Source organism: Nyctibius grandis, chromosome 29 (assembly GCF_013368605.1).
Source record: "Nyctibius grandis isolate bNycGra1 chromosome 29, bNycGra1.pri, whole genome shotgun sequence".
Taxonomy (NCBI): Eukaryota; Metazoa; Chordata; class Aves; order Nyctibiiformes; family Nyctibiidae; genus Nyctibius; species Nyctibius grandis.
Genome location: NC_090686.1, coordinates 1,808,583 through 1,834,939, shown reverse-complemented (window position 1 = coordinate 1,834,939; position 26,357 = coordinate 1,808,583). Strand labels below are relative to the sequence as shown.

The window sequence follows — 26,357 nt, the reverse complement described above, 5'->3', positions numbered from 1 at the left end:
CTGAAGGGCTTGGAAATCAATAGTATGTTTAATGTCTGGGTGAGCAATGGATTTATAGCGGCATCATAATGTCTCTTGTTTTCTATTTCTGTCTAATTACTCTCTACATTTGAGTTTGCTTTTTACTGTTACTGGGTACTAAGCTAGTATTTCCATTGAACCTCCTATTATTACTTCTGAGTCTTGCTCCTGAGTGGTGGTGGTCAGGTCATGCTTCGTTACTTTTTCTGTGGAGCTAGTATCATTTTTTCCTTGGATCTCACTTTTCATTTAACAAGTTCAATGTCATTGGCTATTTTAGCATCCTGAGGTCCTTTTGCAGTCATTCGTCACTGGTGCTTAGCAATCTTTATTGTCATCTCACTTCTCAACCCAATCTATCTTTTGCAAGTGTATTAAATTGAATAAATTCTAGTACAAACCATTTGCAAAACTCCCACCAGTGAGCTTCCTGCACAGCAAGAACTGACCATTTATTCTTACACTGTTTCTTATATTTTATTTGATTTTGTCCATACTGTCACCTCTGTGGCAGCTTAATTTCCTTAAAAACCTTTCAGAAATTTTGGTAGGCTGTTTGGACCAGAATCTCCCTTTTCTACATCCTTCATGATTCCTTCAAAGAACTCCAAAAGATTTACAAGGTAAAAACATCACGGCTTTTACAGAAGCCATGTCCAGTCTTACCAGAGCAAATTGTATTTATCTAGGTATCCATTAATTCTGTACTTCATTAGAACTTCTGATTTTTCTAATACAGACATAAGCCTAGCAAGTCTTTAGTTCTATGACCACCCTAAAATCTTTAAAAAATAATAGCATTGTATTTGCCACAGGTGAGATACGATAATATTAATTGAATGAAAAGTGAGTTATGATCGTTGTGCTTGTAATACAGTTGTCATATTCCATCTGAATGAGTTTAATGTAGTTATTGAAAACATTATAGCTGTCTTATCAGTTTCATTTGTATTTAAACTTTAAGAAATGTAACTACTTACTACAAAGTCACTATCTTTAATTCTGCTTTAAAACTAAAGCTAAGCTTTGCTTCATAAATGTTTTTAAAAAGCAGAAAGTTTGTGATAAAAGATATACTACTTGTGCTATATCTGAATAGTGTTCTTTTTTTTTAAACCTAAGCAAGCCTTTCAAAAAAGCCTATATTAAATTAGATTTGCAATTTGTGCACTGTTTTGTATACTTAAAATCTGAAATAGATGAAAATTTATAAAGGTTCCCTAAGGTTAATATGCTATGTGTTTATCTTAATACAACTATAAGGTTATAGATATTTATATTTAAATTTATGTGTATATAATGTACACAAGTTTTTGATAAGAGTGTTTAAATAAAGTAATGAATACCTACATATATTCCTCCTTCATTAAGTCAGAGGTACTTGAGTTTGATAAATGTTAATAAACATTTTTTTAAAAAAAGAGAAAGAAATTCTGCAGTGCTGTAAATTTGTGGGGTGACTATAAAATATTTTGCCATGAATATTATATCTGTTCAGAATGTAGGTAAGAAAAAGAGGAAGGAGAGAGAGAACAGATTTCTTGAATTAGTTGACTGGAGACCCACAACTTAATGATATAGTAAATTTTGTATGCACAAATTTTTACAACCAGTTGTTCTTAAATGCTATATATATTCTTAAAGATTATATTCATGGGCTACAGAGGAATTTCTTTCCATTAAAAAAAGTGTCATTAAGTACTTTTATTTTGTTAATATTTCAGCTGTTGCATCAGAAACCAAAATATACTAAGATGAGCTTCAAAAAATAACTGAAATTGTAATAGGAAAAAACCAAACCTGTCTGAAACTTTTCAGGAATTCTAATAAAAATTTGCTCGCATAATTTTATGTAGCCTTTTTACTTTTCCTACACTTAAAGTATAATGTAAAATTGGTAATATGGTGTATGGTTCTATTTCTTACATTAATTTGATGTTGAAAATGGTGATTCTTCCTCAAAGCTAACAAAGATTTATCAGGAAGAAAGTGCTGAAAAATAAAGAATTTAAATAAAACAAAAGCAGTAAAGTGCCCTATAGTGTTATCATTGCTTGGATCTGTTTCTAGGCATAAGACATAATAAAAAAATTTGCATAGCTCAAATAGTATATAGTACTTTAGATTGCTTAAAGCATTTTTTGTTCTACTTTGAAGCAGACTATAGCTAGTTGGTATTAGCTATGCAGAGGGATAGTCTAAATTAATAATTTAAAAAACCTGGAATGCTACTGTTTGTACCTGTACTGCTTGATGAACAATTCTAATAAAGAGATTACATTACATTTTTATGTGCCTACTAAAATAATATAGGCTAAAGCATAGGTAAAATCTGAATACTAATGGTTCAATTGTATTAATGCACATCCTTTTCCCTGGCTGCGAAGACCTTTGATTAAAGGTCGTTTATTGCCTATATTACTAATAAGCTAAAATCTCCTTTGAAAGAGTTGTGATAGTTGAGGTACAAGCTGAGAAGTAAATATTATAATACACCTGGGCAGGACACTGCAAACATAGTATGAGGAAGATTTGAAACTCCAAGTTTGTGATTTTCCTGTACAATTAGAAATTGAAAGAAGAAACATCTGTATTTCTGGAAGAGGTGGAGGAACCTTGTGGACGTATTTTTGTGATCTTACCCTCTTATTCTTTTCTCTCATGTCTCTTATTTTCTACTGCTGTCAGCAGTAGGACGTATAGCTGGATGGATTTTTGGCCTTATCCACTTGTTCCTGTTGAGCATGACATTGATTTGTAGTTTAGTCATTTTGCAAGTTGGATCACTTTAGAACATGGAAGCTTTTTCAGGTCAATTTTCTTCAGCTTAGGCTGCCCACCCAAGGATGAGTCCATCATCGATCCAGGTTGATAATGAGACTACTATCTAATGCTGAGACTGCTAATGGTTGAGACTGCTATATAATACTGAGATGAGTGCTCTTTGCTCCTAGTATTATGGTTTTTACTACATCAATAATAGGACATTTGCCTACACTAAAATCCTATCTCCACTTTATAGATGTATCTTAAGTATCCCAAACTATCCAACTGTTCTAAAATGGAAATGAATACCCCACAACTAAGGAAAAGGCATATATATACTCATTAACCATGGTTACTTCACTGAAAGTAAGGATGAAAGTAATTGTTTTCTGCTTCGTGATCTTCTTCAGTTTCATGGTCGTGTATTTCACGATCCTCTTCTGCTTCCTGGTATTCTTCTGGTGTTAAAAATCGTCGAAACACTGGTGTTCTTAGCTGGGTTGACTTGTTGACATTAATGTTTTGTTCACCATAATAAATGGTTCGAATGTGAGGGAAGCAAAAGAATGCATATGTGCTTATTGGAATTGTGAGCTTATTTTGATCCACCCGTATATAGGTTAATTGTTTGATGTTCATTGGATCAATAGATGGACACATCAAAGTAACATTTATGACTGTAAGAGAGAGAAAAATATTAATTAAAATACAGAAAATAGTTATATTTAAGACCTACTGCAAAAGTGAACTTGTGTTTTGAAATTTAAAATGGAAAATATTTTTGCGGTGCAAAGTATTAATATAAACCTTCCCTTTGTTTTAAATTGGTTTTGTAAATGACAGCGATGACGATTTTGGCATTTGCAAAGTATAAGGTTGTGGGGTAGCCAAAAAAATAAATATGATTACCACTACAATCTGTAATTACTATTTTATGTGAATGGAATATATTCATAATTCCTTTTCTCTGTATATGTTTTTGTCAATTGCCTAATCAGAAGCAAGTTACAAAAAGTTTTTGTCTTGTTATATGAAAAACGGGTGTGAACAAAAAATTTCAGATTAGGGGTAAGATGCAAAAATGAAATCCTTTCTAATTTCACCATTGTTTGGTGTCAACTAACCAAGGATGTGTTTACACTGCCACTTGAAGAAGATGGGATGATATTCTTCGTGCACTGTAAGCTAATCAAAAGCCTACATAGCTGCGTTTGCTCCTGAGAAGTACGGCACGTATGAACTCTGGGTCAGTGCCACATTAACTCGTTAGTTCAGAACACTAATAGCTCAAGCTCACCTCTCTGCACAGAATCACAGAATCGATCAGGTTGGAAGAGACCTCTGGGATCATCGAGTCCAACCATTGCCCTGACGCCACCGTGTCAACTAGACCACGGCACTAAGGGCCATGTCCAGTCTTTTCTTAAACACATCCAGAGATGGTGACTCCACCACCTCCCTGGGCAGCACGTTCCAATGTCTAATGACCCTTGCTGAGAAGAAATGCTTCCTCATGTCTAACCTGAACCTCCCCTGGCGAAGCTTGAGGCTGTGCCCTCTTGTCCTATCACTAGTTGCCCGGAAGAAGAGGCCGACTCCCACTCTGCTACAACCTCCCTTCAGGTAGTTGTAGACTGCCATAAGGTCACCTCTGAGCCTCCTCTTCTCCAGGCTAAACCACCCCAGCTCCCTCAGCCGTTCCTCGTAGGTCAGACCCTCCAGACCCTTCTCCATCTTGGTCGCCCTCCTCTGGACTCGCTCCAACACCTCAACATCTTTCTTGAAGTGCAGGGCCCAGAACTGGACACAGTATTCAAGGTGCAGCCCCACCAGTGCCAAGTACAGAGGGACAATCACTTCCCTAGACCGGCTGGCTACACTATTCCTAATAGAGGCGAGGATGCCATTGGCCTTCTTGGCCATCTGGGCACACTGCTGGCTCCTGTTTAGCCGGCTGTCGATCAGCACCCGCAGGTCTCTTTCCACTGGGCCGCTTTCTAACCACTCTTCCCCCAGCCTGTAGCGCTGCAAAGAAGGACATCGGAGTACCTCTGGAACAACAGGCAAATTTGGATGGCTGCTGGATTCTATGCTTAGTTTATATGTGATCTAACTGAGAAGCTGTAAGATGACAGGTCCTTGAAGCCAAGGACACAATAAAAGAGATGTTTCTGATAGTTTTTGCTGTAGGCTAAAAGTTCTTAATTCTGGATGGTAAGGAAAATATGCTGAACTCACCCCCCTCCCACAACCAATGCTGAAACCCACTAAGTTTTTTGCTTTTAAAGAATTGTGACCATCAACATACTTTCAATGTCATTGTCTTCAATATACAAATGCTGCAAACTTCTTGGAATATAGAATACTTGTCTCAATTTGTTATGTCCAAGATTGAGTTCTAAAAGGTTGGGTAGATTAAAGGTGTCACGTGGAATGTTCTGCAGGTTATTGTGGGACATTCTTAGAGCAATGATTTTTGGAAGTCTGTTGAAATAATTTTCTGGAATGTAAGAAATCGAGTTATTTTCAAGAGAGAGATACATAAGTGATGATGGTAGATCAGGAGGCATAGTCTGTAATTTGTTGTTGCACAAGTTGAGCTGCACTAAATTTTTCATGTTTGAAAAGGGTTTTCCTTTGAGTACCGAGTCGTCAAGAAAGTTATTGCAAAGGTCAAGCATGGTTATGTTAGGTAATCCTTCCAGTGCATTTCCAGATAACCGAGAAATCTTATTGAAACCAAGGAGGAGTCTCTCTAGAGAGCTGGGGAGCGGGAATGGAAATTCTTCTAATTCATTATGTTGTAAATGAAGTTGCACTAAGTTTGAAAGTTTGGCAAAAACACCGTGGTCAGTCAAATGAAATTTAATTTTGTTGTGGCTGAGGTTAATTTCTCTTAAGAAGGTAGCATTAGTGAGTGGTCCTGCAGGCACAGCTTCAATATCATTGTTTTGCAGATAAAGTTGTTGGACATGAGCAGGGATATTTGGTATTGTCTTAAGTTTGCGATGATCACAGTACATGGATAATGGAAAAGCTGGTGGACAAAAGCATTCTTTGGCGCACTCAACTGGAAAGGGAAAGTGAGGGACTTGAGCTTGTGTATTTGGATTAAAATAATATGGCTGTTGACGATCTGACGCCTCATCATATTCATCCTCAAAATCATAGTCTTCATATTGACAAAAGACCATAGCAGCCCAAAGGAGGTGAATGATTGATAGCTGGCTCATAATCCCCATATTTAATTTCATATGTTGTATCCTGTTGATGAGAAGGAAAAATAAGTTTATTAGTCATAAAGTAAATCACATATAAGTTTGTTTTAAGAAGAGTCAATATAAAAGAAAACAAGTAGAATGAATTTTTTTGGCAACACTATCAGTGACATTTTTAGCAAACCCAAGTTTTAATCTGTACCTTCCAAGAAAACATCCATAAACAAATACACTGTCCTTGAAGTAAAATGAAGTTTTCTTGTCTGACTTCAGACAAGGAACAGCTTTCTACCTGTGTTGTGCCTGTTACTGAAGGATATAATAACAGTTGGGAGGAGAAAAAAACCCCCAGTCCTCATTCCTTTAATTTATTACAGAGAAGTTGCAAAAGGACTTTATATAAAAAGTGGTATAGTCTGGGGTTTGTGTTGGACATTGAGGTGCTGCATTCTTTCCAGTGTAATAGGTTAAGCGTCAGCCTTACAACCCATTTAAAAATGGGTGCAGATGGAATTCCTGAGCAACGTTTCTTCCTCAGACCTTTGGAAATACACAGATAGCCTTATTAAACTCTGTGAAGATGAAAACTTTTTTTGCAAATGTATTAGTTATTCTCACTATGAATCTGCACTGCACAAATGATGCATGGTCAGTATCATAGTAGAATCATAGAAGTGTTGTTTGTAAGGGACTTTTGGCGATCATGTAGTCCTGCCCGGTGCTCCAACAGCAGATTAGACCAGCCTAGGCTTTGTCTGGGTGAGCCTTGAAAATCTTCAGGGGTGGAATTCCAGCATCTCTCTGAATAACCCATGTTAGTGTTGTACTACACTCCTTGTGAAGAAGTTTGCTAGTCTTAATAAGCATCCAAGCCATAGCTTGTGTCTATTGTTCTTGTTTTTAAACAAAGTTATTTTTGTTAAAAATATATATCCTCAACTAAAGTGAGGTAATTGCAGGAATGTTTCTATAAGTAGAACAATGAAATAGATTACTTTGAAATATTTTTATGTGTTTTACGTAAAATAGAAATTTACATGGCATTGGTGATTGCATGTTCTGTGGCATTTTATGTCGTTTTTCTATTATTTTCTGCAAAATATGGCTGACAGTACAATGCATTAATGATGATAAAAATTTAATTTTTCTGTTTCTGTCATTTAATTAAATCAAATACGATTCAACCATTGTGTATTGCACATCATGTAAAACCTTCATTGATAAAAGGTTTTCTTTGTAGTCTTCCTATGCTTCTGTAATCATATGTTCTTTATAGACGTGAACTATTTTACCTTCAAAGTACCCTTCTGAGGTGAAATACTGATGTTGTGAAAGACAAATGATTTTACGTGTCAAATTTCTGATGCTCAAAGCCAGACTAACATTTTAGAGCACTTTATGCAGACAGAGGAACTCTATTATTTGGCAGAATTGAAGTTGTGAGTCATGTCAAGCTGTTCAGCTCCAACAGCAGATGAGTCAAAATGTAACATTGCAGGTCAAAGCACATAAATAATGGAAAATTTTAAGAGACTTTGCTCAGTATAGTATGGGAACCCTGAGGCAGAGGAGAGCAGATATTCTCAGGTTTTTTTATAATGACATTCATGTTAGTTAGGGGACTCTCTCTGTTTTTGTGATGCTCTAAATATTACAAAACAATTAATCAGTAACAAAGGAGATGAGACTTACAAATGCTAATTTCCTATGCTTCATAGTGGTGATTTATGCCTAATGCATGACGTATTCTACAAATTGAGAGAATTCTAAGAAAAAAAAAGTAGTAACAAAATCATGAGATTGAATACATCCTCATGATCTTCCTGTATTGCACACAGCCCGTGTGTGACAATGGCTGGGTGAAATCATTTGTGGTACTGTCGAACTTGCATTTCTAACTTTGTATCATTTGTATTTGAATGCTACTTTAATCAAGTTTCATAACGGATTAAAATCTTAAAAACTGGTTTGGAGGGAGTCAGTTGGTCGGAACCCCACTGTAGGTAGGTCCTCAGCAAAGCCAGGGTCTCCATATCCCACCAGTATCATCAGATGTCTGAGATAATCTAAGGAAATAGCAGAAATATGTCTACACAGAGAGCAGCCTTGCACTACAAGCACTGTGTAAATGCACTATGCTGATAAACTTTGCAGACACTTGCTTGGTTGAGAAGCAATACTGTGCTTCAGGAGGAATTAATTGGTTTTCAGATTTCAGACAGTGTATATTGGAAGAATACCTTATTGCCATATTTCTAACTTCTAGTCAGACCTGGTGGTGTCTATATAAAATCTGTCTCTATATCCTGTGACTTGATTCTGTTTTTCTTGAACAGATCCTTACACCATCTGTCCCCCATGCCTATTTCATGTTCTTGGTTTCCTTCTGATTCCTGCTACCCCCTCTCAGTTTCAGCCCAGAACTTTAGCTTCACCTCCTGATTCTGTTCTCTCAGCATTTCTACTAGGTGTCACAAAATTTCCAATTAATAATTTAAGTTCTCAATGCTACAATACTCCTTAGAAACCAGGAGGAACAATTCAGGAAAGTCCTGCTCAGTTGGAGGAAAAAGCTTACTTAGGCCTTCAGGCAATTAATCCACTTGCCAGGTAGACAATGTAAAGAGAACTATCATCACTTCAGATGGAATGATAAGTAATAGGTACCAAAATCTCTCACTGGTTTTATGGAGAGAGAGGAGCTCGTATTTGGGGGGATTTTTGCTATACCTTGGCTGTAGTTGAGTGCATTTTTGGTAGAACAGTAACTGTCCTGCCAGGCTTACAGGTCATGTCTCAAAGCACTGAGATACTAACACTTCTTCGTGAAATATTTCTACGAACTTAACTAGCTTTATAACAAAGAATCATGTCAGGTGAAACTTGATAATGGGGGAAGCACGTCAGATGCACACAATATGATAAACTGCATACTTACAAAGTTGAAAGAAAATAGAAAATCTAAAGGCATGATTCTCTACCATCTGTAATAAACTCAAAGCTAATAACTGTATTTGTAAGCAGTTTACTAGCTGAAAGCTAAAATTATATAACATGCATAAATCACTCTTAACTGCAAAAATAACACAATCGGTTCATTTTATTCCTGTTTACCCAGAACACTTACTCTTTGGAAGTCTGTGAAGCTCAAGTTGTAGAGGGCAGCAAGTTATTGTGCTGGTGAAATCATCTGAGAAATAGCCTAACACAGCTGGAGGAACAAAAGATCTCTCTAAGCCATATTTTGTGGTGAGGAGCCTTGTGGGAAGGCAAAGCAAAATAATAGCCTTCGCCCCTCTTCTGATTTGCCAGTGGGAGAAGAAAAAAAAGAAAAAAAAGTTTAGTGCCACATCATCAGTTACTGTAGATGCTGTGTCATAAGTCTGTGAAGTGATTTCTCCTTTTGTTAAGATCACTTCAAAATTATTTGCAAGAAGCTTTCAGTGTTACCAGTTCCCATTAAAAAAATTGGGAGAATGAGACTTCAAAAAATGTTTCCGAGGTCGTTAGTTCATAGTGCGGTTTCAACTATGATGATTCAGTTACGCAAAGGATTTGTTCTCTGGAGGATGAAGTTAAGAAACAGTAAAAAATTAACCTTATCAAGATTGAGGGAAAGCATGTGCTATAGAAAAGCTTTTATGAACATCTTCCATTTTATATGTTTTTCTCTCCACAATCCCTATTTCCTGTTTCCTTCCTGCAAAGTAGCTGTGCTACACAGTGCTGTTGGTATGGCGTTGTACTGCTCAGTGTTGCTTTAAAGTCGTAGCTCAGGATTCACAGTAAGTTTCCAACATGTTTTTGCTAAGTTGTAGAGACAGAGCATAGATCTTCCTATGAAACAGACAAGTATGACGTGAGATACGAGCCATTTTACTGAAGAAAAATATTTTTCATAGCTTTTGAGAGAGAAAAAAAAGGCATGATTATCTTCTTTTACTGCTATATGGTGCTTAAATAACTATGATATATGCAAAAAATGGAGAAAAAGGACTCTTTTTTTTTTTTTTGAAGTGAGATACTGTTCTGGATTAATTATATGATTTACCAAAAGCATTTAATTATGCTTTTGGTTTGGTAGAAGAATTACATTGTTTCAAAATCTATTCACAAGGAAGAATCTGGTTCTTAAAAAATCATAAGTGCCTTTGAGTTATCATATTTGAGAAAATAATGCAATACTAAGTTTTACTACTGTTTTGGCTTTGAGCTTCCTGAAGCTGATGGTTTGCTTGACCTTTTCAAGTATCCTCTGTAGCACTGAGGACAAGAACATTGTTTAAGAAGATAAATCATGCAAGATTCTAACATTCGGGATATAAAGAAAAGCACCAGAAGTCATGAGTGAAAATAGTATTGTAGGAGTTGGCAATACTGGAACTAAAATAAAGCAGTCATGTATTTATGTTGAGAATACAGAATACAAGCGAGAGGTTGTAAGAGTAAAATTAAACGACATAATCCTTTATTAACAGTACTGTAAATAGTTGAACAGCTACATTGTACCACTAAACCCAAATAATACTAAACAACAAAAGTAATTGATTTTTAAAATAGAATACATTTATAATGATAAATGAAAAAAACAAAACAAAACACCGCGTTTGTTATGCCAGTTAGTAAAATGTTATTTTCTGCTACAAAGTTTGGTGTTTTTTTAGGCGCAAAACAAAGAATACGGTGCAAATTTTTGGAAGCTCTGTTATATTAATGGTTCTATATAAAGCATATACAAAAACTAAAACTATTTTCTCTAATGATAGAAATCGGACTAAATTAGAATTTTAATTTCATACCTGATATTTTTCTGTTGTTTTCAACTACTGATTGTGTCCCAAATCCTCTTAAGCTATCAGGAGACTTAAAATCTCATGATGCATTCAAAAATCCATGGTGGCAGAGCAAAAGAAGCTGTCCTTTTGAAAAATTGTAGCAAAGCTTTTGATTTAAAGCGTATTTAGCTGTATAAGATGATGCAGATCTAGCCATGGGATATATTGACTCAGTTCCTTTTTTGTTGCATGAACTATCTTGGATATAAACAAGTCTATACTCTGTGATCTTGGTCAAGTTGTGTGGTTTGATCTTCTCTTAGTTTTGGTTTGAGGTGTGGTAGGAATTTCCTTACAAGGATGTTAATGAGAGGATTAAATTTAACATCATTCATGTAAAACTTCTTGTTTCAAAGGCTGGGACCAATCTATGAAGCTTTCAACATGTTTTGGTTTTCAGTTTCAAAAAACTGTGCTTCATAAGGACTTGTTAAATTTGTAAATTTTTTTCATCATTTTATTTATGCAGATGTGATGCAAAGCAAGATGTATATCAAGCTAGAAGTCAGGGTTGGCTTGAAGCTGATTTATTTTCTTAAGCCAAACTTAGATGGATCCTTCTTGTAAAATAAAATGTTTGAAATTTTACCATCTTCGTTAACTGCACTCAACTGATGAGACTTGTTAGCTTTTTGAACTTTGTTTCTGAACTGAAGGCTTAAGAAAGGAGACTGTTCTAATATTTTGTCATTTTAGATTTGTGAAATTTCCAAATTTTAGCCAAAATATTCATAGAATAAGTAGAGAAGATGACCAGTGGCACTGAGGTGAATGGGACTGGTCCTGATACAAGAAGGAATAAATTGTGCTGCTTGGCCTTTTCCCTATATTCATCATTTTACTATAAAAGATTCTTGGGTTTCTTTGGGTTTCTCCCTGCTCCCTCCCCAACTTATAATGGTCCATTTAAAGCCTAGAGAAAGGAGAAAAACAAAAAAGAGTGCACGTTGTTCATAGAGGATTAAAGGAATTCAAATGAAGCTAAGCTGTGTAAGTTAGAATTGAGAACTGTCTTGGAAGCATGATCTCGCTACAATTAGAAAGTTCTTCAGCTAAGGTCTGGCCTTGCTGTCAGATGTCTGAAGAAAAGCCTGAAGCTCAAAGTTTGAAAATCCTCAGTTGACAACTTTGAAGAAATTCTGTGTTTTAGATAAGAATTGGTGATGTTAGTTTGTTACTCTTAGTGATTGCATAGTAGAAAAGAGAATGCATGATTAAATATAATGAGGAAGTTTGAATGTTGTAATTTGGTTCCCCATGAAGCCTGTGGGTTCCTGAAGTAAGAAACAGCCTTAAGCATGTATCATCTAGACTGGGCTGCACTTCAAAGCCAGATTGTAGGCACAGAAACTCTTTGCATCCTAATTTCTAGGTCTTAACTGGCAGTCTACAAACACTGTCAGCCGACCTCCTGCAGTCTGTATGACTCTCGTATGTGATCTGCAAAGGCACTTCTTATTTGTGCTTGATATCAACGAAAGTCACTGATTATCAAGACTGTAGTGGCTGCTGGATTTATTTATCCTGTGCCAGAAGTAATCTGAAAATTCAGATACTGAAGTGTAGCACTCAACAAATCAAGATACTGAATTGCTTGATCTTGTACAGCCTCCAGTCTGGCAAGAGCCCAGAGCCCTCAGTTACTAATAGCTCTTACAGACTTCTTGTTATTCTGCTCTTCAGTGGAGAGTCATTCTAGGAGCATGTCCCTGAGTGAATATGCATTTTTAAAGGTCGTGGAAAAAGGTCCATCAAATCATATCAACAATCCTGCAAAGCTGAGACAAGACCCAATCTGTTTAAAAAAGGAAAGGAAGGCAGAGTTGTGCCATGTGTGGGGCTTACTGTTGCCTCTGACCTGAACCTTGTTGTGTGGTCTCTACTTAATTTCCCATTTAGTAGGTGGTATTACAAGATCAAAACTCTGGCAACCCTCATCTTATGCAACCTGTTTTATACATGTTGCTTTGTTTTGCTAGGAGCTACTAGGAAGAACACATTGAGCAACTGAAAGCAGCTGAGATTACAAAAGTATGTTTGAAAAATAATTCTTAAGTTTTGCTAGACTGTAGATTTTGCATATATTATCATAGAAACATAGAATGGTTTGGGTTGGAAGGGAACCTAAAAATCATCTAGTTCCAACCTCTGAGGGTTGGTCTCCACTTGGACATCAAGCCATTGACTGTAACTCTTGAGTGTGACCATCAAGCCAGTTCCTTATCCCTGGAGTGGTCCATCTGTCAAGTCCATGTCTCTCCAATTTAGAGACAAGGATGTCGTGCGGGACAGTGTCAAATGCTTTGCACAAGTCCAGGCAGATGATGTCAATTTCTCTTCCCTTATCCACCAACACTGTAACCCCATTGTAGAAGGCCATCAAATTTGTCAGGCATGATTTGCCCTTAGTGAAGCCATGTTGGCTGTCACCAATCGCCTCCTTATTTTCCATGTGCCTAGTTTCCAGGAGGATCGGCTCCATGATCTTGCCAGGCACAGAGATGAGGCTGACTGGCCCGCAGTTCCCTGGGTCTTTCTTTTTTCCCTTTTTAAAAATGGGAGTTATGTTTCCCCTTTTCTGGTCAGTGGGAAAGTTACTGGACTGCCACGACTTCTCAGAAATGATGGGTAGTGGCTTAGCAACTTCATCCGCCAGTTCCCTCAGGACCTGTGGATGCATCTCATCAGGTCCCATGGACTTGTACACCTTCATGTTCCTTAGATGGTCTCGAACCTGATCTTCTACTACAGTGGGCAGTTCTTCATTCTCTCAGTCCCTGCCTTTGCCTTCTGTGACTTGGGTAGTGAGGCTAGAGCAGTTGCCAGTGAAGATGAGGCCAAAAAGTCATTGATCCCTATTGATGGATGATATCCAAACCGTGTGGATCAAATGGTATTCTGAACTCGCTTTCTTCGTTGACTCTTCTAATCAAAGGCAGGTTGTGGTTGCTGGTTGATTTTTATCAGTCTGTTATAACTTGAGTAAGCATGCTACAACCATGAATTTAAAGAGGAAATTAAAGAGGGTTTTGCGTAGGTTTTATGGCTGCATTTCAAGAATGTGCTTTTCAACTGACCATGCAGTCCTAAAAGAATGAAAAAATGAAAAATTGTCCTGTATTTTTACTAGAAAACAGTATAAGTTAGTGGGTATCCTAAGCCCCATGATGGGTTCATTGGGTGCTTGTTATGATTCCAAAATATAAACATGACTCTTTCTGTCATCCGTGCTGTGGGATATGGAGGGTTTTTTTCTCTGTATCTTCTCCACTTCCTCCACTTATGTGAATTTGCTGATTCTGAGTTGAATAACATCCCCTTTCTTTTTGTTCTCCCTTCTTTCTAAGCATTCCTTTATTATTGTTGATTTTTTTCTCACATTCTCCTTTTTCTATATTTCTGTATTTTTCTTACTTTGTATTTTTAAACTGTATACTTTTTATGGTGTTTTTTTTTTTTCAAAAAAAACCCCCACCTTTGAAGCATGTTGCTAGTTAACAAATGCAGCTCCATTTGGATCTCCAAGACCATTCCTGGTACAGAGCAAATGACTAAGGAGCAAAAGCTTATTGACCTTGTGATGTGGGAATTAATATAATTCCATAGGCAATTGTGGAGTAACTGCTTCTACTAATAAACAGTAATACAGTGAATTTATAGAGCAGAATTCACTAGAAGCATCTACACATCTAGAAGTAATACATTAGGAAACGCTGGTCTCGTTAGATGATTTGTTAGATGTGCATGAACACGTGCAATGAACAATTTATATTGCGGTTTGTTTTGCTTCATAAGCAAGAGCCAAGTATCAAGCCTCCTGGCGGGTTCAAATTTGTAATACAGAAACTTTTTGAATGAAAGAGGGGGTGTGAGGTTATTTTTGCTATAGTGTCAATTTACAGTCTTGGATAATTGACTTTGAAAGACTAATGGAAGAAGAGGGTTATAACTTTCTTCTGAATGTATGGCTGTGTTAGAAACCTTAGAAGATTGTAATACTCTGCTGAGGAAGTTACTTTATTTTGATATGTGGGTTTTACTTTCTACAGCAGAGACACTTAAATAGTCCTTATATAATGTTTCTACTACCACAACAACAAGTAATCACAAACAATTGATACTGGCATAATAAAACAAGTTTAAAATTCATGTAAGCAATAAGATCTGTAGCAAATAGCATCTGGTTACTCTAGAATACCTTGGACTATTGTATGAAATTATAAACCTCTTCTGAGGGAGAGTCACTGCTGTCAGCTGACACTTGTATTTTTAGTAATTGAATAGTTTATTTAACAAATATGCTTTGCTTTATGCCTTGTATTTTTATACAGCCGACTGGTTGTTCCAAGATAGCTGACTTTGGGCTGTATTTTCCTCCCACATGGAGTTCTGGCATGTTGCCTGCTTAATTGGAGGTTTGTATATCTGTGGTTGCACCAATATAAAATGGGAGTGTCTGCCTGCTTTTGCAACCACTGTTTACTGGTGCAGGTTTATTATTTTCTTGAAGCAGCGTTAGCAAATGGACCTCAAATTTTAACATAGCCTTTATTTTGCCTACTTTGTGTCCTATATAAAATTCTACAGATGATCATAGTATGTGACAGGTGTCTTGCACTTATTAATAAACAAAAGTAATAAACACTGTAAATAAAACTAAAAGAACATATAGTGTTTTGTAATGGAGGAAAGTGAGAGAAGTAGTATAGCTGAACGTAGAGAGCAGAGATCCTTGAGCAGTACCAATCCAAGCTGGTAAGTCCAAATAGAGTAGTACCCTTTGTACTTGTCCTTATTGTTTCAGTAATAGTTTATTCAGTATTATTTGAGATAGCAGAAGATGACACTCCTTTTAAAATTACCATTTAAAAAAATATTAGTGTATCTTTCAGTTCTTTAGCAGCTTAGGCACGACCCTCATGACTTTTAAAAAAAACAAATCGGCAAAGTCTGAAGACTGTCATCTTAGTATGTGAAGTTGACTAGAAACATGCTGTTCAATGGGAGGGCATTCTTATCATCCACCTTAACTGTCTGATTGCATTCCTTGAGTCTATTCCAAAGCAAGCACTTCTACTTATTTATTTCAAACAGAAGTGCTAACTTCAATGCCCTAAGCTGATAGATACCTAAAATGAATTCTACTCTATCTTAATAATTTATATTAATATCTTATTCATAGCTTATTTTATTTATTCATAGCTATGAACTTCATGCATTTTTATTAAAAGAACTAGAAAATGTGCCTTCAACTTCAGATTGTTCCCATGTTTGTATCCAATCTGCAAATCACATGTTTATAGCCCAAAAAATAAGCTTCTTTTTTTCCTCTAGGCACTTTCAGGCAAGGATAAGGAGTAATTGTCTAAGTCATCTGCCAAAGGATTCCTGAATGGTCATGCATAGGAAAATCTTTTCCATTAGCAGAAATTTCCCCCTTCTACGTGATAGAAAGTGCTTCCCATTTACTCTTTTGAGTCTGTTTAAGAATGAAGATCCTTACTTGTTTTTACAATGACTACAGAATGTGTTTCTTTTCATGGTAGATGTGCTTATTTGAACATTTCCAGAGCAAAGGATATTTACAACTGTCTTGGTTTGTGGTGCAGAGGATTTTGCCAGGCAGCCTTTCACCTCTCTCCAATAGTCTGGAAAATGGAGATTATCCTTAAACTCGTTCTTAATTTTTATTATCCCTCTTTCTTCTAAAGAATAACTCCTCTCATTTCAGCACAAGGCCTTGTAATGCTGGTGTCACAGCCAGCCTTACATATATGGCCTGTAGTCCATTTTTTCTGCAGTCAGAATCTGACTTGGAAATTTTCATACAAACACCAAGTATTATTACACGTCATTCATCTGTACCCTGGCATATTCTCTTATAAGGAAAGATATAGTCTCTGTACCCTTTATTTCCTTCAGTTACTCTCTGTTTTTATCTCCATTTTGTTTGGATTTTTTTTAAATAATATTAACACTGTTTTGGGAAAGATACTTGTCCATGCACCTGTATTCTGCCTGACAGAATAAATGTCATTTGATTTATGGCAAGTAATCAAATTGAAGTGTTTCTCTACTATTTGATTAGTTTGTAAGTCACAGCTGCTTCTTGGCAGAGCTGAGACAGGGTCTCATAGTTATTTTATCCAAGCACTCTGTGGCAGGAACTCTTCTGTTTCTTTTGTCATTAGCCATTCTGAATTCTTGAAAGGCTTTATGGCTGCTTCTGGTGAGGACTTTAACGTGGTTCACACCTAAAACAGCATTCATGTTAGTGACGGTTTTGTTAAGGAGGGTGAGGTGATCTAGGCATTAGTTACCGATCTTCCATGGTAATCAAGCAAGTGTCCCTGTTGCCATATGCCATGCTTCTGACATCTGACTCTTTCCTTGTCTGGTCACTTTTTGAGAGTGGAAGTAATGCATGCAAGTATTTGTAGCCAAAATATAAACATCCATAATGCTTTCTTTTAAAAAAATAAATTAAAAAAAAAAAATCTAACTGGGTCTTAGGGGATGGCATGAAACCAGTGCTTTGAGTGATTAGATTGAACTCTATCAGAATTGAGCCAATAGGAGTAGCTACCTTTAAAAATGTTAATATTCTATGTGACTGCAAGATGGCTGTCCAAGACTCCCTTCACATCTTTGCCAACCACTGGGCTTATTGCTGAAACTTCTAAATAAGTCTCTATGTTATGAAAGCAGTCGTGGAGAGATGACTGGTGTAATTGTTTAGAACCGCTGATGGGCGAATAGATACTAGGTTTACCCACAATGGAATGTTTGAGTGGAAAGATAATCTTTAGAAAGGCAGAAAAGTTACTTTACGAAGCAATTGCACATCTAAGAGATGTGTTTTCCATGCTCACATTTTCTCCTCTTCTCAGGTTCCTGTGCTTTCTGATTTTGGGAGGGAACTGTTAAAGTGGGAAGCATGTGTTGCCCTTTCTGTTCTAAGCACAAAGCACAAGAAGCAGCAGTATGCATCTGTAGTACTCAGGTACTGCTAAGGCAAAGCATTCCTGAAACAGGAGAAATGAAATACTGCCTTATGTATGTGTGCTCCAATGGAACGTGCTCAAGGAAAACATTTCAAAGATTTTTAATTAGGATGGTAAGAAAGCTTTTACTTTTTTTAACGTGCACTGTGTTTATGGCTTTATCATAAATAATGATACAAGGTTTTTATAGAGAATAACTACTTTTTTTCTTCCATCTAATAGATGGAAGCAGTAAGAAGAATGTTGAAGATTGGTTTTAGATCAGACTCAGTTTCTACTTTTTTGAAATAAATATTGTGGTTTTGACTTCTAGAAAATAAATCTGAATGCACTTTATTTAGCTTTGAACAGCAATATTAATTGTTCCAGGAAGACCTTTTTGTCAAGAAATTTTTTTTCAGTAAGAACCAAAATACCAAGGAATTATAGTACCAATGCATAATTTTCTACAGATTTCACCTTGATTGTGGTCTCAATGAGAAGAGATAGTGGCCTATTGACCTCATACTAGCTTACTCTGTTCTGTGTTCTGAAAAGTTTATTGCTATGTTGTATAGGTAAATGCTAATTTTTAACTGTGATCCTGACATGACATATTGCTCAAGAAAGTACTTTATGGGGTCTGGCTATGATAGTGGTAGGTGGGGGTTTGAAGTAGTTTTCTTCTGCATAGCATCACAACAGACTTTATCTTCATATCAAATGTGTCAAATTTACAGGCCACTATATAGGAGCATAGTTTGTCAGGTAGAACATAAAACCATTAACTTTACTACCCAATTTAGGTGTTTGCATGGAACGTAGCTTCTAAAAGTACTTCATTGGATTCTTTCATCTCAAAATTTATCATTTTACATGAAGGTTCTTTTGGTTATTATTATAGGACAGTATTATGCAGTCAGTGAATATGGGGGCAAAGTACTGTTGTACTGACATTTACTTACTACTTCTGTATTTCTGCAAGTTATTTGATTTTCTCTATGTTAGTCATTTTATAAATGGAGTTAAATAAGTGTTCTTCTTTGCCCTGTGAAATCTAGTATTTCAGGAAATAGGAAATATTGGAAATAATAATTTACAGGAGGGTAACATCTAAATGGAAATTGTGTATATTAGCTTAAAATAGAAATGAAAAATATGCATTCCAAAAAGCAAAGTAAGCTTTCATGAAATTATTAATTTCTAGCTATTAAACACTAACTTTTTCTTGAGCAAGTAATAATTATGCTGCATCACAGTATTGCTGCTGGAGAAATGAGTAGACAGCTGCTTTTACTATTCTTGCAGAATGCTGGGTTATTATATCACTTCCTGAATCTGAGCGTCTACTCATCAGGTTAATACATAAGCGGCTTATTCACTTTCTTCATGCTAAAAAATTAGGCCCTATTGCTGACCCATGAGTCACTTATTCAGTCTGTTCCTTGTTTCATCCTGTAGAATGGAAAGAAGGTAGAGGAAGATAGAGCTGACAGAAGAAGAATGGTATAGTGTCTGGATGTTCTTCTTGGCGGCCTAAATAGGATGTAAATTTTGGTAAAATAACATCTTTTAGAATGGCAGGCCAATTTTCTTTTCCACAAATGGGAAACAAAGGAGTTAAGGTATTCTGTGAAGAGTGTTTCTGGAAGGAAGATATTTTAATTGGTCTTTATACCTAAAAAGCACTTGGAAGTAACACAGGCTGAACAATTAAGAGGCAAGTGCATGCTTGTGTCAGTAACTTGCTCCCTCTCTGTCCCTCAGGAAGTTTTGCATCCTTTGGCAACCAGTCAACTAGAGATTTTTTCCATGCTTAACTTTCTTCTGAATATAATGAGCGAATGTTGCTCCTTAACAGTTACTGCAAATGTCATTGTGAAGAAAGCATATTGATTTGAATGTTGCTCCCCTTGACTCTGATAGAAACCTTTGTATAGGTGATGGGTAGTACATGCATAATGATACTGGTGTATGAAACATACTGTGTGAAATGTATAGGTGGTCTGTATGTATGCAGCTAGTCTAATACATCCAGTGTTAACTTTACTGCTTATGCACAGGGAGTTTGTGGCAAGACTTAGCTGTGTGTGGAAATGTGTGGGATTCTTGTCAAACCTGCACCCACAGTGCTGCTGTTCCAGAGAGCTCATAGTCTTCAAATTTCTCCTGGACAAGAATTGGAGACAGAAAAAGTGTTCGTGCATAGGAAAACCTGGCTGTGTGGTGTTCCCACTGCAATCATAGCAGCAAAATGGTTAAATCCAGAATTGCATTGTTCAGTTGAGTAGAACTGTTCATATTTTATGTGGAAAACTGCAACAAGTCTGTCTGTTGGCAGCATGTTCTGTTGAGCTAATCTTTATTGGCTAGCACAAACTTTGAGAAACATCCCAACTTGGTTGAAAATATTGGTTAGTTTTGGAAATCTCTTAAATATCATGAAAGCCTTTCTGTTTATTTTATACGTAGCATTGTCTTCCATCTCAGGTGATTCATTGCGTATGCAGGGTAAATCTTACATTTATCTTAGCAGATAATTTTAGACAGTGGTATGTGATACGTGGCATTTGGAATTACAGTCAGATTTTCATTTACTCCAGGGCTTTTCCATATGTTTCCTATTAGCAGCTTTGTTCTCAAACCTCTAGTCTCCCCAGAAAGGAGGAAAAAAAAAAAAGGGAACACAAACCCAAGAAACAATCTGAAATTTTAAACATAGAGAAGGAGAAAAAAAATAGGCTTCAGAACATGATTTCATTATTTTTAGTTCACCATTGCTTTTATTGTCAGGCTGGTGTTAAATTCTGATAAGAATAAACTGGAAATATTAATGTTTCTTTTGTCTGTTGTGTACATTAGTTTTTCTCGATAAATAGTGCAATATTTTAACCGGGCATCTCCTCTTAAGACTGTGAAATAGTGGGTGGTGATGTTTGGTGGTATTCTCAGTTATTTCCTTTCGAATTTTCTTCTTTTCTTTGAACTTCATTGGGCAAAAAAAAAAAAGCTTGTGTTACTAGGGGTTTTTCTTGTTCTTGTTAATCTGTCATTAAAAAACAAATCTACTTGTGAAGTAGATTTTTTTGGAAATCAGGGCAACATGGGAAAATATCCAGAAACATTGAGTAATGGAGAGAACAAACTGGCATAGTTCAAATTTGGGAAGTGGAGACCTCTTGGTTTTGTTCAACTTTACTGGGCAGTCTTCTCTGAGATATTTGAAGTTTTTTCAACAGATTCCAGTGAATGCAGCTACTTGTAGAATTATTAGTAGTAAATATCAAAATATTAGCTAGAAACTTAAGCTCTGAAAGACTCAACTCTCTAGATTAACTTAAACTTGAAAAGAAACATCATAAGATCAGTAAATGGCCAACTATAGTTGAACAAATATGGTACATTGTTTGATGTTGGTAATTGCTGTCTTCAAGAGAGAGCAGAAATTGCTTCTTAGGACATAGGTAAATGCTTTTTAAAATGATGTTAAATTATTTCAAAAATTCATAACAGTGAAGTTGTACCAGATTTCGTATGCATAACCTGTTTTAGGTAGCTGAAATATTTTACCACTTTAGCACCAATATGAATGGTTAAAAACTTGCATATCTTAATTTATGTACTTTTTTCTACTGGTCTGGTCTTGGGCATTTCCCTCACTTCTGGGAAACGCTGGTGTGGGAATTCCTGATGGGCTACTTGCTGAAGTGAAACTTTTGGAAGTTTCCACTATGTTTAGAATAGCCAAACTTTCACTTCTTGATTTCTTAAGGAAAGCTTTTGTGTTTTATTTCATTCAGTGTCTTTTGATCCTCGTTGCCAATTATAACCAAATGTGACATAGGACAGAGAGAAATATATATGTACTTGTTACCCACTTGTGAAGAACAGCAGCTGGGCAGAGGAAAGCGCTCCAAAGAGGTACTTCAACTGAGGAAAAGACAGTTACAAATTCTTCTTCTTAGGGTAAGCAGCCAGATGGCAAGATGAAACAGAGCTGTGGACTAACTCCTTGGCATACTTTTAGCTCTGTCACTTGGCAGCCAAACAGGTGGTAGCTGTGGAAGGCAGCTGTAGGAGAATATGCTGAGGTATTGATGTGACGTAGAGACAAGCTGGAAGAACCTGAGGGTTGTAAGACTCAAATCCATAGGAATCCAGGCTTCTGTAGCTTCCTTGTTCATGGAATAACTTCATGACAGCAACACAGGGAATGAAGATTGGCCTTATCTATCTAATGTGGCCCAGGATACTGTTAGCCTTCTTGCTGCAAGGGCACGTTGCTGGCTTACATTCAATTTGTTGTCCACCAGGACCCCCAGGTCCTCTCCTGCAAAGGTGCTTTCCAGCTAGTCCAGCGTTTACCAATGCATGGGGTTATTCCTCCCCAGCTACAGGACTTTGCGCTTCCCTTTGTTGAACTACATGAGATTCCTGTTGGTCTATTTCTCCAGCCTGTCAAGGTCCCTTGATGGCACCACAACCCTCTGGCATATCAGTCACTCCTTCCACGTTTGTGTCATCAGCGAACTTGCTGAGGGTAATCTGCCCTATCATCCAGATCATTAATGAAGATGTTGGACAGAATTGGAGCCAGTATTGACCCTGGGGTACACTGCTAGTTTACTGGCCTCTGACTAGAATTCACTAGATCGCCACCCTTTGCTCCCTGACATGCAGCCAGTCTTCAGTCCACCTCACTGTCTGCTCATCCAGCCCATACTTCATTGTGCTGTTATGATTTTGCAACACTTTTTTCCTAAGGTCATGCAGTGATACCCAAATAGCTGTGCTCTTTCTCTGGCTATCTGTCCTTTTCTCTTCCCTAACACTTCTGAGCATAGTGGACACTTGTAGCCAGTTCGCCAGATTCACTGAATTCCTGCAGGTTTTATGTAAATTGACATCTGAGCAGAGGAGGAAAACACTATTGATACTGGAAAAAGGAAGAAAAACCAACACTTATTCACCTTCTTTAACTTGTTTAGCAGCAAGAGAAAGCACCTAGACGATCTGTGAGTTTCATACATTAGTCTGCAGACAACCAACTAGTTGATTCTGAACCCATCCTTCTAACCTATGGATATATTGCTGTGAAGGAAATGAAGAAGATATTGTGTTGGGACTGATATCATTAAGGATATGAGGTGGAATGGGATTTTGTGATGGGACACTGAGGGTTGCATGGCGTAGGCATCTTTACAAAACTATTCTTCATTAGATGTCTTGCTTGCAGAACAAACATCTCCCAAACTGAAGTGGTTTGATGCTTCAAAGTTTTGGTTTTGTTTGTTTGGCTTTTCAATATGGATATGAAAGAAATTCTGTTTAATGGAATGTACATTTTGATTTACGTGGTATGCACTTGCCATAGCTGATGGTGCAAGTTAAAATCATGATCTGATAGGATTTTGTATTCTTTAAACTTTCAATATCTTATTAAGTTTGTTGTTATTTTTCTGCTAACATCGCGTAACTTCTATATTATTCTTTGTATTGCTGTGTTGTAAAGTACTGCATCAAGTAGGTTGATATTGGGGGAAGAGGCAGGGAGAAGACTTGGGGAGATCAGGCTATTTCATCCTTTGTCAAGTTAATGGTGTAGAGCAGGATATAGACTCAGTCTTTAGAAGTACTCAAATAATACTTTAGTACTCAAATAGGCTACTCCTCTTAATCAGTATTTGTGAAATCTACTGGCCTATTACTGTGCAGTAACAGTCTTTGTTATTTATTCTTTAGAATTACTTTTCCTTCTATTGTTAATAGTAGGCTGCCATCCTCTGGTGAAATTTGTTAACTGTCTTGTAGGGACCAGACAGATTTTCAGAAGAGAGAAACCCATTCAAGTGTGGAAAGCTTAGATGGAATATATGTTAATTTCTTTATTAGAAGAATGTAGTTACTTGTACAAGGAATAAATAATGAGAGAAGACTCTTAGAAGGATTTATATCAAATCTCTCTTTCTCCCTCTTTTCTTCTTCCGTAACATCCATGGAGAATGTGAAGGTGAAGTTGATTTCTTGACAGTTTTTCTCTGTGTCTGCTGATACTGAACTACCTTGTTCTGTGGAAAGGCCATTGAACACCAGTGTATTATCATTATTTAGCTATTTTATGTTCATTTAATTGCTGTCCATATTCAGAAATCATCGCTGAAACTGTGTAAGGTGCATTTTATGTTGTGATGTCTATATGTCATTGTGACATCCACTTGGGTTTATGTTAAAGTATGCCAAAGATACAAGGTGTGTAAATTATTAGTAGTTATTACCCACAAATGCTAGCTGAAGAATGTTATTTGAAAATAGTGGAGAGTTGTTGAACAAATCTTTTTCTCATAGGTGACAGACATCCTATGAATTTATATAGGAAATTACTGTCTCTTCTCTAAAAATAACGCTTACAGCAGACAGTTAGGATGAACCATTTGATACTTACCTGCCTTAATGCAAAATTGTCAATGTAGTTAAAGTCACAGATAAAGTTTTTTAAACTTCAGAGCTAGCTGACTCTGCCTTGAAGATGATGAAAAGCTAGTAGGGAGGTAGTATCTTCAAAATAGTGTTACAGTTTCTTCTATGAATGTTATATGTATCCATGGATGGTGACTGTAGAAAGGCTTTCTCAGTCTGAGTGCATGGCAAAGAGGAAAGAGTGAGAAGGCAAGAGAGTTTTTAAGGCTTTGAAAGGTTAACATCAAGACTATATAGTCTTCTACCTCTTAGGACTCTGCTACGTTTTTACAAAGCTTTCACATTATAATGACTTCAACAGTGGACCTAAAATTTGGTGAAACTCTTATGAGAGTACCTGTAAAGAATTCTTAGGGTTTAGAGAGTACTTAACCATGCTTTCCATGGACTAGGACTACTCTGCTAAAGCCATGCTCCAAGGAAAGTTTCAGATGAGGTCCAAGACTGAGGGACACTTTCTGGAGTCTGTATTAGGGTCGTCGACTAGCCTCAGCCAAAACTTTTGCCTTAGGAGACCAAAAGGCCCAGTGGCCATTTTTCTTACATGTGCCTGGTGGTTAGTCATAGGAACACAGGCAGTTTGAACAAAAGCAAGAGGGATTTTATTTTTTCATGTGGCAACCTACTTACCTGTGGGCATTTGTTATGTTTGGAAATCTTAGGCAAAATGCAGTTATTAAGATTTGCCGAGAATATAGGTAATTGCTTCCAAGAGCTCCTTGCTGCTGCGTAGGTTTAGTAGCAGTGGGTTGGTTGAACTGGTCTGCTTTGAGGTAGCGAAGTGTAGGCTAAAAAAAGCAAGCAGAAGTTGCTCTACATATGTTCAGACCTTAGTCCCTCTTCTTAAATGTCTTAGTCTTGGCAGATGCCGCATTCCTGTTGTCCATTGCATAAGCTTCAGTTAGATAAGGAATTGTTTGCTTTCTGTGTTGTGTTTCCTTTTAATCCTTGCCACTAAATTAGTGTAGAATAATGTACTATATTACACTGTGAGTTTATTCCTTTAATTAACCTTCAGAGTTTGACTCAGCTTTTCTATTTATGTTGTCATTGCTGAATTGGTATAACTAGTAGAGCATGTGTTTAAGAATACATTTAAAATAGTGATTCATATAAATGTAATGATATTTCTGTTACCGATTCTGTTCTTTTTACTAGCGTTGTACTTGCTCTTTGTGCTTTCAACTGAAGATTTGAATGAAGGTCCACCTTTATCTCGAGATGATAACTGTTAACTTAGTGTTCTACAAAGTAGATAAAAGATTTGGAAATTTTCCTTCTATTTCTCATTCTTAACCTTCTTTAGGGTTGAACTTTTTTTTGCTGTTATGTTGCTACTTGACCACTCTTTTCTACTGGCAGTCCCTCAGATCTTTTCTGGCTCTTTATTACCCCCTGGTTATCTACAAGTTTTCCTGCCTTATCCTTTGATTGCCTTTCCTCTATCTTTTCAATGGTAAACTTTATAAGCAGTGAACCTGTTGTGGAACATTAAGGACTTCAGCTTTTTAGCTGTTACTAGATAAGAATGGGCATTTATTTCAAATCTTTACTTTCTTCTTGGACAGTTAGTTGTTATTGGCAGTGCTTTGTCTCTGTGGTATGGAGTTATGAGCTGTTTATGGTAGTGTAAGGCAGGGTAGCCTGTCATTAAGGGAAGGTTGGTATTTCCCAGAGGGTGTGAATGTGCCCTTGGGCTGTTGCCATGAGGTAGTAGGTGCTCCTGCTTGAGTATGAATGTAAAGATTTTGTGTGATGATGATTTACTCTAGGGTAAATGTCTAGTCTGTGTGGTGTGTTATTCTTTATGTTACTAGACTGTTTCATTCTCAGTTACTTATTTCTGCGCTTGCTCTTCAACGTTCTTCCATGCTCCACATAAATCTTGTAGAGGTGGCTTGAAGAGTTGGCTGTTTCCTTCTGTAACCTTGTCAGGTTTGTTGCTGTTGGATTTATTTAAAGTGCAACATACAGAGAGGCTCAGACCGTGTGCTCGCTGGGAATGCAGAGGTGCAGTAAAAGCTGGTATACATTCCCTGTATGAATTGTACATCAAC

The 26,357-nt window shown here is 36.8% G+C and overlaps 2 protein-coding genes across 3 annotated transcripts in view; one reads left to right on the top strand and one right to left on the bottom strand.

The window, feature by feature from the left end:
* CENPP (centromere protein P) overlaps positions 1 to 26,357 on the top strand; it is a 157,957-nt gene that overhangs the window by 38,755 nt on the left and 92,845 nt on the right. The window lies entirely within an intron of this gene.
* Positions 3,029 to 6,029, bottom strand: OMD (osteomodulin). The gene is made up of 2 exons (XM_068419904.1): positions 5,096 to 6,029; positions 3,029 to 3,464 (listed from the first exon to the last, which is right to left on the bottom strand). The coding sequence occupies exons 1-2, from the start codon at positions 6,027 to 6,029 to the stop codon at positions 3,145 to 3,147; spliced, it is 1,254 nt and encodes a 417-aa protein (XP_068276005.1). The 3' UTR covers positions 3,029 to 3,144.

What these genes read in the sequence shown, in the direction of transcription:
- OMD (XM_068419904.1), bottom strand. Translation starts at nt 6,029, where the DNA reads ATGGGGATTATGAGCCAGCTATCAATCATTCACCTCCTTTGGGCTGCT. An exon ending in TGAAGACAATGACATTGAAA is followed by an intron (nt 3,465 to 5,095) that starts GTATGTTGATGG and finishes TCTCTCTTACAG; the next exon opens with TCATAAATGTTACTTTGATG.